This window comes from Pleurodeles waltl, chromosome 10 (assembly GCF_031143425.1).
Source record: "Pleurodeles waltl isolate 20211129_DDA chromosome 10, aPleWal1.hap1.20221129, whole genome shotgun sequence".
NCBI lineage: Eukaryota > Metazoa > Chordata > Amphibia > Caudata > Salamandridae > Pleurodeles > Pleurodeles waltl.
The window spans coordinates 1,052,033,580-1,052,050,518 of NC_090449.1; the positions used below are offsets into that span (position 1 = coordinate 1,052,033,580).

Below are 16,939 nucleotides of genomic sequence, written 5' to 3' on the forward strand. Positions count from 1 at the left end.
TAACAACACAACTACTAACCATCACACTCCTATAAGTGTGACAATGTGGACTGTTCCAGGACCCCAAAGCTGTTAGAATGGCCTGGGCAGCAGGAAATAGTAATTTTTAATATATATTGAATTATTAATTAACTCTTGCTGTGTTCATTTCTAATTTAGCCAGACAGTGCCACCTTGTGGCAGACTGTCACAAGCACCAGAGTTGACAATTAAGTACTGGTGCTGAGTACCAGAAGCCACTGCCTCAAATTAAGCACTGTATTAAATATAACAAATTTAACAATGCATCCTGGGTGGAGGACCACCGTAGGTACCCAGTGCACCAAAAGACCTCACCACTCATACACACTGTAAGAAGCACATTAAACTTCAATTCACTATTACATGCCTTCACTGTTACTGCTCATTCTACAAATCTCCTTGACATTTCTGACATAGAAAAACTGAAAAGTAGGATGGTTCTCCAACTTTACAACTTACTCAGAAACAGTACACTTCATGGCCGTAAAGAACAGCCCACCACATGTATGTCTCAGTATTTTATTTGCCCCTCACTTTGGATTTCGAAGGATCACCCATTAAAATGCAATTTTCATCTAGCTGCTTGATACTAAAACATTGTAGAAGCTTATTATGTCAAGAAGAAGACCATGATGCACATCCTTGTCAAATGGTTGAAACATATGCTTACTCTGTTTTACGTCTCTGGCCAGAATGTGCACTGGGCAGCGTAGCTGGGTCATTGTACATGCATTTGTCCCCATTCTGATACAATCTTCTTAGTAAAGCCCATTACCAATTTATTTTTACTGCGATGTGTTTAATTTGGGGTTTAATTGATTTTATGATTTCATCTTATTTTTTTAATTTATAAGGCAAGTGAACAGCAATAATAAAATAGCATTAATTTCCAACCAAAATATAAGCCTTCCCCTTTTTGTTTTATTGACATTACCTCTCTCAAATCTACAGGAAACATAGGTTTCTAAAGGCTGGCTCCAAAATTTCCAGAACCCTTATATTGCTTTCCAATTGAAAAAACTGTAATGGTTTAAAGGAGAGTAAATTACTTCCCATCCTTTCTATCTTTCTAGCAAACTTCTACATCTCCTCTCTGTTAATTTCCCTCAGAATGGCCGCCTCCTCTTGCCAGATCTAGCACGGGGCCATTTTGGTCCCAAACAGTATGGCCGCCTCACCAGTGTAGTCTATGCAGCAAAAAGTGCAATTGGCGTCAGTGCTTAATTTGTAAATAAAAAGCTGCTGGTGCCCAAAGACCTCCTCTTAAACATGTGACTGCTGCAATTAAATGTGTGAACACAGAATACTGAGGCGGCGTAATCCTGAAGCCATCTCGGGCCTCTTCAATCCATTTACAGCCACTCACTGCCCCTTCGGCTCAGTCTTGCAGCTTTCTACTTTCTCCCTTTCTGACGCTTTTTCGTTTTTCCTTTCATCCGTCTTTCCAAAATATATGTCTTTTGCTCATAGCAAATGCTTGAGGCAGAGGAATAACCCCTGGCCCTCATTAATATGTGCTGGTGCTCAGCACCGGAAACAACAAGCACAAATTAAGCGCTGGCGAGCCTCCAACAGTGCAGCTGACCAGAACACACTCCTCACAGATCTTACTCTTGTACAAGGCCACCACACATGTGCTAAACTGAAGAAAAAAAAAAGGTTTCTGAGGTTGCTGGCATTGCAGGTCCCCACATCCCTCTCTCTCCAGCCTGCAAGCATCTCATGGACTGCCATTTCACCACGGGACCTGTAGTGTCTAGGCTTGTGGCATAAGGGTCAACATGCGGAGTGCAGGCAGACTCACAAAGACACTTCTTGGTTAACACGCAGGCGCGCGACTCGGGCCCTCAGCTATGCACGTGCGCTTTTATTCATCAGCGCGAGGCGCGCAGGATCAAACCAAAACCCGCGCATATGCAGGTGACAAGAACTAGACTGCGCCGCGGTGTACCGCAGAGGTGGTACATTACGAGGCCAACAATCATCAGTGAACCAGAGGGCTGTGTCATAAACCTGCCCCCATCATAAATAAAACATAGCCAAAAGGTGTCATAAAGTGCCTCGAAAGGAGAATGAGCTCTATATGAAAACCAATGGCCAAATGATGTAATAGAACAGTCAACAACAAGGGCTGGGGAGAAACTGAAATAAAATACGCAATATTCAAAATTATACCCAAATCAGCACATTACATAGAACAATAGGAATCCACCCAAATATGCCTATAATAAGGAGGGGAACCAAACAGACTGACAACATGCATTTATCTGACAGAAGAACTGAAAGAAAGTGGGAGATTTATGAAGTACTACTTTATACAAAACTGAAATAATTCTTGTATTTCTACTCCTTCATAGTTTTACTGTTCTTTGTCTCTTGCTGAAGAGATGTGATTTAAAGGGTATTCAGCTCATGCTTCTGGTTCTTTAAAAACATAATTTTGCTCAAGGCATTAGTGAGGGCTGATCTGGGGATTGTTTGGACTTTGGCCCTGCAAGAACTGTTCCTATCCCTGTTCAGAGCAATGTTGGCAAGGATTCTGCGTGCCTTCTGTTTCCCTCCCACTGATCACTACTAGGAAGAAGTCCAGGCTTTGGCAATTAGAGGAAAGTTCAGAGTGATGGACACTGAATCCTCCTGCGTCCACACCGACCCAGCAGTTGTGAAATGTGAGCAGAGGACTCGCAGCTGGGAGGGCTCTCGGTTAAACCCTTCTAGTACAGGCTGAAGAGGTGGGATTACCTCCCTGAGGAAGAAATGAAAGGCCTTCCAGTGATTCCGGACATCAGCTTCTAGTGAAGGCAGGCAACTGGCTGTGTGGGCTGCGAAATATAGCAGTGAACGTCTTATTTGCGAGATAGCTCAGTAGGTTAATGCACCCCCAGCAGAGAGCTGTTGGTTATGAGTCGTAATGCCAGCAAGGCACCTCAAGGGTTAGTGTGACCTCTTCAATGATCTGCGGGTACCAGCTAGGCAGAAGGTTGGGTTAATAAGCTGCTGTAAAATTCTGCCAATCGCAGGCCTGATTGCCAGCAAGGCATTATTGGGGTTATTACAACTTTGGAGGAGGTGTTAATCCGTCCCAAATGTGACGGATATACCACCAGCCGTATTACGAGTTCCATAGGATATAATGGACTCTTAATACGGCTGGTGGTATATCCGTCACTTTTGGGACGTATTAACACCTCCTCCAAAGTTGTAATAACCCCCTATGTGGGTTATTGCATCCACTGCAGAAACATGCAGGTCAAAGGTTTGAAATTCTACACATTTATACTTGGGTACAGAGGCCTGTTCACTTTATTGATCACTGGCACAATAAACAGTATGGTGCCTCCAATGTGCTCCTCCTACCTAACCTTGGATAAGGGCAGTAGGCCTTACCAGGGTAATGCTTGGTGCACTCCTCATGGTCTAACATGACCACCGTCTCTCAGACAGGGCTAAGTCATGGGGAACACGCATGGCCCATGTTCACTTATAATGAAAACAAATGGTGCCAAGGCTCCGGATATTGCTGCAGCTGGGGCACTCTGGGCAGGGGCGCACGTCCATTACCATGCAGAGGAATCTTCTGTCCCAACAGTCAGCAATACAGTTAGAACGTATGACTTATGTCCACTAAATGCTACATATAAAGGACTGGCCGGTGCAGGTGTCAGGGAGGACAACCTTGTAAACCCACTGTAGATGTAGGAATTCTACCTATTCTGAATAGTTGCCAAGATTTTTTGCTTTTTGTTGAGCTCTATATTTTTGGAGGCTTTAGAAGCTTGTGCAATTTACCCCCGCTAACCCGTAGTAAAGTGTCTGTGCTCCCCCTTTAAACATGGTTGAATTGACCCATTCCTAATTAACATATTTAATGTGCCTAGGAGTCCATAGTATATGGTACAAAGTGTACCCAGAACCTAGAATTTAAACGTCAATAGTGGACTGCTGCATTTAGTGTGCCATCCACTACAGTGGCAGTGAAAAGATGGCCTACCACTGTAGCCTCGTGATAATAGTGCAAAGCAGCCTGTCAAAAGAAACACTGTTTGACAGGAAAAGCATCCCTGTTAAATAGTACTAAGTCACCGCTATGTAGGCATTGTACCCAAAAGGCAGAGAGTAAGGTATTTCAAAGTGAAACATGGAGAAATGTAATGTCAACATGTCCTTACAGTGACTAGCACCCAAAAGCTATTTTCACTGTGCAGGCATAACTGTGCTATGTAGAATACTGATACTATATCTCTGGAATAGAGCCAGCTAGACAAACAACTTAACAGCTTGTTTTAATAGTTATAAAAAGTCCACTTCAGTGGTGAAATTGGATTCTTAATAAATATTGAGGAAAATTAACCTTTATAAAGTTACATTTTTGCCTGAAGCTCCTGGAGGTTTTTATGTGAACACAGCAGGCTAATAGGTTTTCTAAGTCCACATATAACCCTTGAAGAACACTTGAAATTGTTACGACTCTGTCGTCCCATTTCTAGGGGGCGCTGTAAGGGGACTGTGAGAAGCCTGGGAATCACCTTAAACACTTATCTAGAGTCCCTTGCTGACTCCTGTTTGTTTCTCTTTTCTCCATGGTACACTTGTGCAGTACTACATTTGCTTCCTGGGACTGCAAATCCCATAATGCACAGCCTGGTAGTCAGGAAAGCCTGGATTCTGTTTCCCATTGTTTTCTATGGGAGAAGTCCAGTTGTTCCTTTGCACTGGATCCTCTCCTCCAGGACTTGCAAGTGTCTGAAACTACACACACCTGAGACCTCTCCTGTGTAGCCCAGCTTGGAACTGCTTATAAGCAGCCATTTCCTCAAGATTCCCATTGTGCATTGGAGTTCGATTCCTTTGTGTTACAGACCCTTTGTCAGATGGTGTTCCAGTTTTGTTCCTGTTCTGTTCCAGCTTGATCCTGTTTCCTGTTTCTCTGCCCTGCTCCTGATTGTTCCAGCCAGAGTCTGCTCCCTATCTCTTAGCCTTGTACCTGTTTGTTTCTTCCAGAGCCTGCTCCCTGTTTCTCTGCCCTGCTCCTGCCTTGTTTCAGCCTGAACATGCTCTCTGTTTCCCAGTCCTGTTTACTACTCATTCCTACTCCCTGTATTCCAGTCCTGTCCTTGCTTGTTCCAGCCAGAGCCTGCTCTCTCTTTCCCAGTTCTGTCTCAGTTTGTTCCAGCCAGACGTTTGCGCCCTGTTTTCAGTCCTAGTCCCGCCTTTGCTTCAGCCTGAGCCTGTTCCCAGTTTTTGCCTCTGCCTCTTAGTTTGTTCCCTTTTGTTTCCGTTTCCTCTCAGTATTTGTGTCTGGTAAGTGTTCTATCAGTCTTCACCAGTGTATAAGTGTCCTCCTTTGTACTGGGGTTGGCTCCTGGTTTCCAGGAGGCAATTCCAGCCCCCATCCTTGTCCAGTGTTATACGTTGTATTTCGTGCCTAACAGTGACAGTGTGCTATTGCTGTTTTCTCAGTAATCGCCACTGTGTTTCCAGCTGGACCCACAAGAGCGTGTCCTGTGTATGTAAGTACTATCCTTGTTTGTGCTCTAGGGTCCAGAGACAGAATCACTTCTGCTGCCTCCTTTCTATGGGGCTGGCAGGGTGACTATCTGTAAGAGCAAACTGCACAGAGGCATTGAGATTCCCTGTCACTGTGGGAGGTTCTGCGCCTTACTCTGTGTACAACCCCAGCGTGTTTGTCCACTGGTAATCCGTTTCCCCTGTGTCTGCCCACAGCTGTCCTTTCCGTGTATGCCTTTAGCTGCTCTTCTTCCCCAGCACACTACCTCTTTAGGATATACTGTGACCTCAAGGGGTGTCCCAACCAGAGTCCTGATCAGACCCGCCAGAAACCGTGACAGAAATGGGATAAAACAGGATGAAGAAATTGAGAAACAGCTGATAATTGGAGGGAAAGTTGCCACTGGATAGAAATGGGACAAGTCTCAGAGGCTCTTGATTGAGGACATGGAATGCTCAGAATAAGCTCGACCAATGACAACTGATGTAGTCAGGATCGGTGCATTGCAACTACTCTGGAGTGCCCTGCCTCGCTGATACAGTTCTAGCTCTGCTGCCTTGTCTGAGTCACAAGAGCTGCTGGTGCCAGCTGCACCACAGCTGCACACAGCAGCCACAGCAGCAGTTACGGCTTCTGAGGGCACAGTCTCTGCTCCTAGTGCTACTGTAGCTGATACTGCCGATAGCTCCATACTGCTGATACAGTTCTAGCTCTGCTGCCTTGTCTGAGTCACAAGAGCTGCTGGTGCCAGCCGCACCACAGCAGCCACAGCAGCAGTTACAGCTTCTGAGTCCACTGTCTCTGCTCCTGATGGTGCAGGTGCTGGTACTCCTGCTACCCCACTGCTGCTGATTCAACACTGGTGTATCTACAGCTTTACGCCTGCTGCCTCACCTGAGCCATGGAGTTGCTTGTCCCAGCAGCACTACAGCTGCTCACACTGCCCCAGCAGCAGCCACAGCTTCTGAGACCACTGTTTCTGCTCCTAGTGCTGTAGTAACTGCTACTGCTGATACCACCTCTGCTGCCAACTCAACACTGCTGCTAGTACAGCTTTACCACTGCTGCCTTGTCTGAGCCATGAGAGCTGCTGGTCCCAGCCGCACCACAGCTGTGCACGGCTGCACACCACAGCTGCACACAGCAGCAGCCTCAGCTTCTGAGACCACTGACTCTGCTCCTAGTGCTGCAGTGGTTGCCACTGCTGATACCAACACTGCTGCTTGATCAACAGCTTTACCATCTGCTGAAACTCGTGGTGCCACGAGAGATGATTGTCCCAGCAACACCACAGCTGCTCACAGCAGTCACAGCAGCCACAGCTTCTGAGACCATTGTTTCTGCTCTTATTACTGTAGTAGCTGTCACTGCTGATACCAGCTCTGCTGCTGAGTCAACACTGATGCCTGTATAGCTTTACCTCTGCTGCCTCCTCTGGGACCACGAGAACTGCAGGCCCCAGCAGCACCCCAGCTGCTCACAGCAGCCACAGCTTCAGAGACCACTGTCTCTGCTCCCAGTGCTGCAGTGGCTGCTACTGCTGATACCATCACTGCTGCTGACTCAGCACTGCTGCATCTAGCGCTTTCCCTCTGTTGGCTCGTCTGGTGCCACGAGAGCTGCTGGCCCCAGCAGCACAACAGCTGTTCACAGGCCACAGCAGGAACCGCATCTTCTGAGACCACTGTCTCTGCTCTTAATACTGCTGTGGTTCCCACTGCTGATACCACCACTGCTGCCCCCTCTAGTGCCACGAGAGCTTCTGATCCCAGCAGCACCCCAGCTGCCCACGGTGCCCAGCAGCAGCCGCAGCTTCTGAGAGCAGCGTCTCTCTGCCACTGCTGACAGCAGCTCTGATGCAGCCAGTGCCGCTTCCAACGCTGCTGCAGCTGCCGCTGGAGGGAGGCTCCTCGCTGCTAGTACTCGCCCCCCCCCCCCCCCCCCCCCGGCCCCCACTGATGTCACAGGCCCAGGCAAGGACATGACAAGGCGGAGCCAGATTACTGTAAGAATGGGCTGCCTGAGCAGGCGAGGCGGAGAGCGCTAACCGAGCAGGACTGCAGGAGGCGCAGACACTGCCGGCACTGGAGGAGGACCAGGGGGGCAGACACCGCCGGCACTGGAGGAGGGCACATACACTGCCTGCGCTGGAGGAGGGACAGAGGCGCATGCACTGCCTGCGCTGGGACAGGGCAGGAGGAGCACACACTGCTTGCGCTGGAGGAGGGCAGGGGGACGCATACACTGCCTGCACTGGAGGAGGGCAGGAGGAGCGGACACTGCTGGCACTGGAAGAGGGCAGAGGGCGCAAACACTGTTAGCATTGGAGGAGGGTTCAGACCCTGCCTGCGCTGGAGAAGGGACGGAGGGCGCAGCCACTGCCCGAGCGGAAGGAGGGCAGGAGGCGCAGACAGTGACTGCGCTGGAAGAGGGCAGGAGGCGCAACCACTGCTGGCACTGAAGTAGGGCGCTGACACTGCCGGCACTGGAAGAGAGCAGAGGGCGCAGACACTGCTGGCACTGAAGGACGGCACACACACTGCCGGCACTGGAAGAGGGCGCACCCACTGCCGGCACTGGAAGAGAGCAGAGGGCGCAGACTCTGCCGGCACTGGAAGAGAGCAGAGGGCGCACACACTGCTGACACTGAAGGAGGGCGCAGACACTGCCGGTACTGGAAAAGAGCAGAGGGCGCAGACACTGCTGGCACTGGAAGAGGGCGCACACTGCCGGCACTGGAGGAGGGCGCACACACTGCCGGCACTGGAGGCGGGCAGAGGGCACACACACTGCTACCACCGAAGGAGGGCACGCACACTGCTGGCACTGAAGGAGGGCACACACACTGCCGGCACTGGAAGAGGGCGCACACACTGCCGGCACTGGAAGAGGGCGCACACTGCCGGCACTGGAGGAGGGCGCACACACTGCCGGCACTGGAGGCGGGCAGAGGGCACACACACTGCTACCACCGAAGGAGGGCACACACACTGCTGGCACTGAAGGAGGACGCAAACACTGCTGCCACTGGAGGAGGACACAGACACTGGAGGAGGGCAGGAGGCGCAGACACTCCCGGCACTGGAAGAGGGCAGCGGGCACAAAGACTGCTGCCACTGAAGGAGGGCACACACACAGCTGGCATTGGAGGAGGACACAGACACTGGAGCAGGGCAGAGGGCACAGACACTGGAGCAGGGTAGGGGCGCAGACAGTGGGACACGGACCGGTCCGGACCGCACTGCACGCCAGGGATGGGACCGAGCACTGCGGAATGAGCGCCCCGCACACAGCCCAGCGCCGGAGGGGCTGATGCCGCAGCCCGCAGCCCGGGGATGAGAAACATCATGTATTTCGGTAAGTCTAACCCTGCTCAGGGGAGGGGTGGGAGGAGAGACCCCTGATTCTGAAGCATCTCTCCAGGACAGTGACCCTGGGGTGTGGAAGTCCCCGGGGTGTGGTGGTATTCAGTAAACTGGTGTTTGTGGAGTTATTATGCCACAACAGACACCCGTTTCTAGAGGAATAATTCTACTTATGTGCGTTCATCTAGCACCCACTACCATAGGTACGCAGTTTGCAAGCACTATGAATATTAATGGTATTAATTGAAAAGTTAAGGCAACTCACGCTATCCGCCTTACAAGAATGAAAGGCTGACTGGGCCCACTGCGCGGAACCTGCTGGCGGTATACTGATCTGGTGGCTGCCTTACCCCGCTGGGCCACCGTGCATGTATTAATGCCGACACATGCCGTCTCCCAGTGGTACCTTGTTTCTAAAGTTCCTCGTTCCTGCTACTTTTCCACTCTCAGAGTCCCAGCCCGGTGTCCACCCATTCCCCACCCAAGATTTCCACCTCGGGGCGCACAGCGCGCGCGCTGCTCACGGGGCTGCTGTGATTCCAAGCGCTACACTGGCGGCAGGCGTGCTAGCCTACTCACATGTGCTGAGCCCGTTCGGTGTAAGACCCTTCGTGCTGATCTGCCCCGGAGCCCCCTCGGTGTAAATCCATGGTGCTCATCTGCCCCGGAGGCCTCTTGGTGTACCCCGGAGCCCCCTCGGTGTAAAACCCACGGAGCTGATCTGCCCCGGAGCCCCCTCGGTGTAAAACCCACGGAGCTGATCTGCCCCGGAGCCCCCTCGGTGTAAAACCCACGGAGCTGATCTGCCCCGGAGCCCCCTCGGTGTAAAACCCACGGAGCTGATCTGCCCCGGAGCCCCCTCGGTGTAAATCCATGGAGCTGATCTGCCCCGGAGCCCCCTCGGTGTAAAACCCACGGAGCTGACCTGCCCCGGAGAACGCTCGGTACGATCAGTGCTTGAAATGGAAAAGTAAAAGTGCACGTGCTCCGTACCTAGAGTACCTGCTTGTTTCTAAGAAGTGCCGGTACTCCGTACCCGAGTACCTGCTTGTTTCTGAGAAGTGCAGGTACTCTGTACCTAGAGTACCTGCTTGTTTCTGAGAAGTGCCGGTACTCTCCAATTAAAAGTATTACGTTTTTCTTGAACAGTGCAGGTACTCTCCCTCTCCAAATAAAAAAAAGTGCTGATACTCAGTACCGGAGAGTACCGGCCCATTTAAAGCACTGCCCCCTTGGTGCTGAAGTGCCCAGTTAAATACCCCTGCCGTGCGGCACCAGTACGCGCTTGCACCACGATGTACTGTGTAGTACCGGTACATGTTACTTCAGTACTGTGCAGGCGGCTTGATACACAGGACCAGTAAACAACACGTACCATACCGTGGCACCCAGGACCGGCTTCAGCGCAGGTGGCGCCTGGTGCGACACTGTGTTTTTGCCCCTTCTCCATCCCCCCCAGCCCCCAGCCCCGGGATCCCCAATACCCCCCACCATTGACCTCCTCTTCGGATTCACTCTCACCTATATTTCACGTGTTTTAAAGCGCTGGTAAAATCTGGCTTTACTAAGCCACTCAGCTGTCCACATAAACTACAGATCTGTTATTTGCAGCAGACACATTAACCCTCTGCGCTACTTTAGGGCGAGTCAAAACTGCCATCAGACAAAACTGCTCTCTCTGACAGGAACAATAATCATAGTAGTTACCTTAGCATTTTTCTAAAAGCTGGATGCACAAGGTACTGTACAGCAGGTGTTTTTAAACGGTGCTAAACACAGCGCCCCCCTATCCCTGAGGTGACCCACTTCCAGGCCTGCGCCCAGTGCCGCCCTACTGGTCGTACCACCCTAAAGCAGGCCCTAAAGATGCCACCATTATGTGCAAGTGCCAGGCGTGCAGCACCTGCATGTCACTGCACCCCGCCGTATAGCGCCAGCACATGCTCGTACAAGGCACTATTAGTATGAGCTGTAAGTGTTCAGCAGCGCCTGCATGCACCTGGATCTACTGAGCTGGATCAGAATGCCATCGTACCAACGTGCGCAGAAGCGGTTCGAGTCTGTCACCTTCTGAGCTGCACCAGCATCAATGCGCTTGCACCGTCTTGTCCAGCACCAGTAAGACGAGCTTGTGCTGTGCGTGAAAGCATCCGCCTAAACGTGCAACATAGTGCGTGTCTCAAAACCCTCTATGTGCAGAGCTATAGTGAACGTGTACGGTCCCGTGTGACGTCACGTGAGGTCACTCTGTGCTATAGCATCAGTGGGTCATGTGCAGCACCACCATGAACGCCTACTGTCCTATGTGACGTCACGTGACGTGTTATAGCATCAGTGGGCCCGTACTGTGAGGTGCAGCACCACCATGATCGCATACTGTCCTATGTGACGTCACGTGACGTGTTATAGCGTCAGTGGGCCCGTACTGTGATGTGCAGCACCACCATGATCGCATACTGTCCTATGTGACGTCACGTGACGTGTTATAGCGTCAGTGGGCCCGTACTGTGATGTGCAGCACCACCATGATCGCATACTGTCCTATGTGACGTCACGTGACGTGTTATAGCGTCAGTGGGCCCCTACTGTGCTGTGCAGCACCATTTCGACGCCTCGTCAGAGGTAATAAGCGCTAAACAAATACAATTTATGACTGTGAACATTTATTGTCCTGTGTGACGTCACTGTGCGGACACGTTATAATGTGTTACAGCATCAGTGGGCCCCGTAATTTGCTGTGCAGCACCACTGTGAACGCTTACTGTCCTGTGTGAGGTCACGCTGTGTTACTGCATCCGTATGGTGCATCACCAGTACTTGCGTCTACCCTCCTGCTCAGCACCGGCCTGAGCTCATTCCTTACTGTGCGGTGCCAGGATGTGCCTCGTTGCACTGCGCAGCAGCAATCTGAGTTTACAGCAGGCTGTATAGCGCCACCACGTTATACCACACACTGGGCGTCATCGCCAAGTGCTTACGGCTTGTTATATAGCGCCTATCTGCACTTTCGGCACATGGCGTGGCACTCATATGAGCATGCATGACATACAGCACGAGTGTGCACTTGTACTACACTTCACAGTACATGCGTGAGCTTATAGCATGATGGGTAGCGCCAGTCTGCACTATACCATGCCAGGCATCACCAATCTGCTCTATGCCATGCCCTGCAGCACCAATCTGCTCTATGCCATGCCCTGCAGCACCAGTCTGCACTATAGCATGCTATGCAGCGCCAGTCCGCACTAATCCATGCTATGCAGCAGCAGTACGCTCTATACCATGCCATGCAGCACCAGTTCGCACTATACCATGCCCTGCAGCACCAGTCTGCACTACACAATGCCATGCAGCACCAGTCTGCACTATACCATGCCCTGCAGCACCAGTCCGCACTATACCATGCCCTGCAGCACCAGTCTACACTATACCATGCCATGCAGCACCAGTCTGCACTATACCATGCCCTGCAGCACCAGTCTACACTATACCATGCCATGCAGCACCACTCGGCACTATACCATGCCCTGCAGCACCAGTCTGCACTACACAATACCATGCAGCACCAGTCTGCACTATACCATGCCCTGCAGCACCAGTCTACACTATACCATGCCATGCAGCACCAGTCTGCACTATACCATGCCCTGCAGCACCAGTCCGCACTATACCATGCCCTGCAGCACCAGTCTACACTATACCATGCCATGCAGCACCAGTCTACACTATACCATGCCATGCAGGACCACTCGGCACTATACCATGCTACGCAGCACCAGTCTGCTCTATACCATGCCAGGCAGCACCAGTCCGCACTATACCATAAGGAACAGCACCAGTCCGCGCCTTACCATGCCAGGCAGCACCAATCTGCACTATACCATGCCATGCAGCACCAGTCTGCACTATACCATGCCCTGCAGCACCGGTCTTCACTATACCTTGATGAGCAGCACCAGTCTGCACTATACCATGCCAGGCAGCACCAGTCTACACTATACCATGCCCTGCAGCACCAGTCCGCACTATACCATGCCAGGCAGCACCACTCTGCACTATACCTTGATGGCATCTCCACTCTGGACTATGTATGATGGGCAGCAGCAGTCAGCACTATACCATGCCCTGCAGCACCAGTCTGCACTTGTATGACACGGTTGTGCACCGATATGCTCGTGCACGCACCATGGTGCACAGCACCCTCTCACTTCCTTAATATGCGGTTGTGAAAATGAGCACTAGTGCGGCAGCGCAGTTGGTTTCGCGACCACCACATAATTCTTGGGCCAAGGCGTTGTCCAAGTGTTCAATTGTCCGATCTACTTTTCTTTCTTTTCTTATTTATTTTGTATTTTTTTACAGTTATACATTGCGCCTTCATCATCCGGAGTTCTATCCCATCAGTAATACTAACAAGCTCCTTCGTATTTAAGCGCCGTGAGTCCGTTGCGTCTGTGGTGTGCGCTCTGGGGTCGGCGCATCTACGGATGTCTTGGCGCTTTGGCTCCGCTGACACCGCATCTCATGCGCGCGCAGGAGGGCGCGGTGCCCCGGGGTTTACACGGCCTTGTCCCGTTAACACTGAATTTTCTGGGAAATAGCTTTTGGAGAGCCGAACAAGGTCAGTGATCGGTGCGCAGAGTAAAGTGCACGGATGTATTTTCTGGCACAGCCGCCAAGCGAGTCATGTCCACCTGGCTGAACAAAGGGTTATGGTGTTACATGTATTTGCCCCGGGGTAGGGCAATTGCTTCATTTGCTCCTCAAGACCAGCGCAGGAGCGTATTTTGCGCCGACCCTCACGTTCCTGCGCCCGTTAGTTGCGCAAGTGCCCGTTTTTTACGACATTTTATCCGTGAAAGTGTCGGCTGTTTAAACGCCACTTGGTGCAATGCTGGTGCAACGCACTGCACTAGGGCCTGTGTATATAATCTCATCGCCCTACACAGCGGTACTCATTTTATCGTCGTTAGCAGGATGAAACCCTGAGTCAGTCCTTCGGAATTCAAACCTCCAGCTATTGAGATATCTGTGCTGCTGGCGCTCAACCCACCGAGCTGTCTTTGACGTCGTCTCCTGTCGCATTATGCAGTGGAAAGGGGGTAATATGAAAATGTCAGCTCCGTCTCCTAATACCTTCTGCGTTAGCCCAGCTGTGCCCCTCGCCCCGATACATAGTATTACATCGCTTATATAGCGCTTAAGCTTGAAGGCGCCCAGTCACTTTGTTGACGATCTAAATCGCCTCTAAAGGTATTTATAGGGTAGACGGCCCACAGCCTTACCGTTCCCTCAATCATTCATCCGCTCACCATGTTCAGGGCCTGTCGTGAGTGAGTATAACGTAACCTATTTAGTTATTTATATTTTTATGCGTGCCATTACCCGAAGGTGTCAGGGCGCTTTACAATAATGGTATCTGATTGTCACCAGTCGATGGATCGGCTGACTTTCCGTAAGCGCTACAGTGTTCTCACCCAGGGTACAGGTTTATGACAGAAATCTTAACGTGCGCACCTCTGCAGCTCTCCCAACCCCTAAGCTGCTACCCCGCTTCTTGGAGCTACCGTTCAAGGCAGATGGGGGCCAGAGGCATGGGACAGAGCCGTCTGCCCAGGAACACACGTTACCTAGATGAACATGAGAGTTCGCACTGCGCACGAGGCACCTTATTTTGTTGAAAATATCTATTGATACGGCTCATAAATGCTTTTGACAGTTGGGATTTTATTACATGCATTCCAGCGGTGCAAGGGCGCGGGTGGGGGAGGGGGGACATTCTGCACGGGGGGCCAAGAGCAAAACTTTTCCACTGAACAAAGAACTACCTGATAAAATTACATCGAGGGTGCAAAAGTGCCCGTTCGAAGGAACAGAGAGTGTCTAAAAATCACTGCACTGCGTATAATCTAGCGCCTAGACAGAAGTCATACGGGTGACACTGGCGTCATGTGGCCACGTGTCCTTACTTCCGCCTCTTTATGAATAAGGAAGTTTGGGGGGCAGGTAAACTTCAGTAACCCGTGCCTTGTGAGGTTTGCTCATATGAGTGGCGCACAGTCGGCTCTAAGGCGCTGTGCTCTGCGCGCCAAAAGGGTCTTCTTGTCGTTTTCAGCAAGTGCCACGATTGACTGGGTTGCTTCCCTGAGACTCATTCATTCATCCGTCCCCCCTTCTCCGCCCCTACCCAACCCCATGCACCCACAAACTGCGCACGGCCAAGTTACGCACAGAAGGTTTCCAAGGCTGCGTATCATATGCGCTTTTTGCGCAAGAGCCGCTTGCGCTTCTTATGGGCGCATCTTTGTTCGTGGGCAGCAGAATCCACTGCCATCGGGCCGCAGCGCCTCCAGGGAGGCTACAGAATAGAGGACAGACCTGCCTGGCGGAGGCGATAGACAAGGTCACCGCCAGGTGGCGCATGGCTGGCAAGTGTCACCTTTAGTAAACTTTGGCTGTTTTTACCCGACACCATTTTGCCGCCAGTGGCATTCCGTTTTGTTTTAGCACTAGGCATATGGGTGTAAAACATAAATAATAACATTAAGTGTGGTTGGCTGTGTAGGACTGACCTATAGGCAGACCCCTTAATTTATGGCGCAGGAGAGGGTCGAATTATGCGTAGGTTTGAGACAATTATGTGGCATGAAAGCCAATGTATGCGGCGTAATGCGGCACATTTTATAACAGTATTACTTCATTCTTTCGTCATTTTTAAGCTTGATTATACTGTCGGGGCATTGGTTGCACCGCATCAGTATCAGTTTAACACCCAAATACAGCAATAAGAAACAGAAACGTCACCAGTCAAGCTCTCCAAATGGCCTTCAACTGCGCGCAACACTTTCACTGCATTTTTAGCAACTTTTGAACCGTTTCAGATAGAAACATTTTTTTTGTTGTTAAACGAGCACATTATGTGGAAAATAAATTAGGGGCAAATGCGTCTAATCTATAACTATGCGAAGAGAGTCACGGACGCACAATCGAATAAATCAAGTGGTCCAGGCGACCGGGCATCCCGGAGGTGCCCGAGGGGCTGGTCTGACAGGTCAGTGTATGGGCCGTTTCTTGGTTGGTTGTGGGCTTTCTTTATGGTCTTTTTGGGTGGGTTGTACAGTTTACTAGTCTGCTGTTACCACAAATTTCCTGCAGCAATCACACATGCATACAGTCTCCCATACTTTGTAAAACACCCATACAACGTGCCTTTATAGGTTTAACACTACCCTAATTCGAACATGTGGGCCACTTTGGGCTATTTTAAGGCTATATGATTCGGTAAGAGGAGGCATATGTATTTTGGTATCTGGACTATTTTCTGCCCCAATCAGAGCCTGGTTATTGGGTGTGGATGGGCCCTGCTGCCGAGTCTACGGTCCCATTCCCCGAGCAGGACAGCCTTTCCCTTCCAAAAACTTACCTCTGGGAAGTGTGCGGGTGGGAAGCTGGCAATGTCCTGTATGTCGCGTGTTAGGAGATCTTGCAGATTCAAAAAACACACAAAACAGCTGTCCCGAAGGGGCTCACTTTATCGACTTCAGAAGGATGACAGGCTAATCTAGGAAAGGGAGATACGAAGTCACCCGATTCTACACAGATCTCTTCAGCAGGGGCGTGAACCTGCTGAGCTGCGTGTCCTCTCCAGCGCCAGCCTTCAGACTAAAATAAATATGACTTTCCAGCAGTAATAACATCCCGGGCATCTCCGCGTTGTCACAGCAGAAGTAACAATTACCAGCCCCAAGTGTTCTCATTTCATTGGCTTGAAAAGGATGAAAGGCCGAGTTTGCTTTGCATCTTTAGGTTACAAATAGCTAGAGTGGGCGCGCGCAGTGAGCTTCAGCTATTTTTCTAAAAACTCCTTAGTGGGTGCCTGAGGGGCCTGGAAACAAATGTGGCGTTAAGTGTGCCTGGTTTACTTGCCGTCCAGCGCCTCAGTCTAGACGTCTTGGGACACTCTCTAGAAGTGATTTAAGGAGGGCTAGCAGGGCTGGTGTGCCTTTCATCCTTAACAGTGGTGTTACTCGGGATCGGAGCATTA

General features: G+C 50.9%; 1 protein-coding gene across 1 annotated transcript in view; it reads left to right on the forward strand.

Moving 5' to 3' along the window:
* The first annotated feature begins 8,752 nt into the window (after positions 1 to 8,752).
* Positions 8,753 to 16,939, forward strand: part of ZNF385D (zinc finger protein 385D) — a 420,680-nt gene continuing 412,493 nt past the window's right edge. The window contains exon 1 of the mRNA XM_069212061.1: positions 8,753 to 8,887. Coding sequence (XP_069068162.1) covers positions 8,866 to 8,887 — 22 coding nt within the window. The 5' untranslated portion in view covers positions 8,753 to 8,865. The remainder of the gene's footprint in view (positions 8,888 to 16,939) is intronic.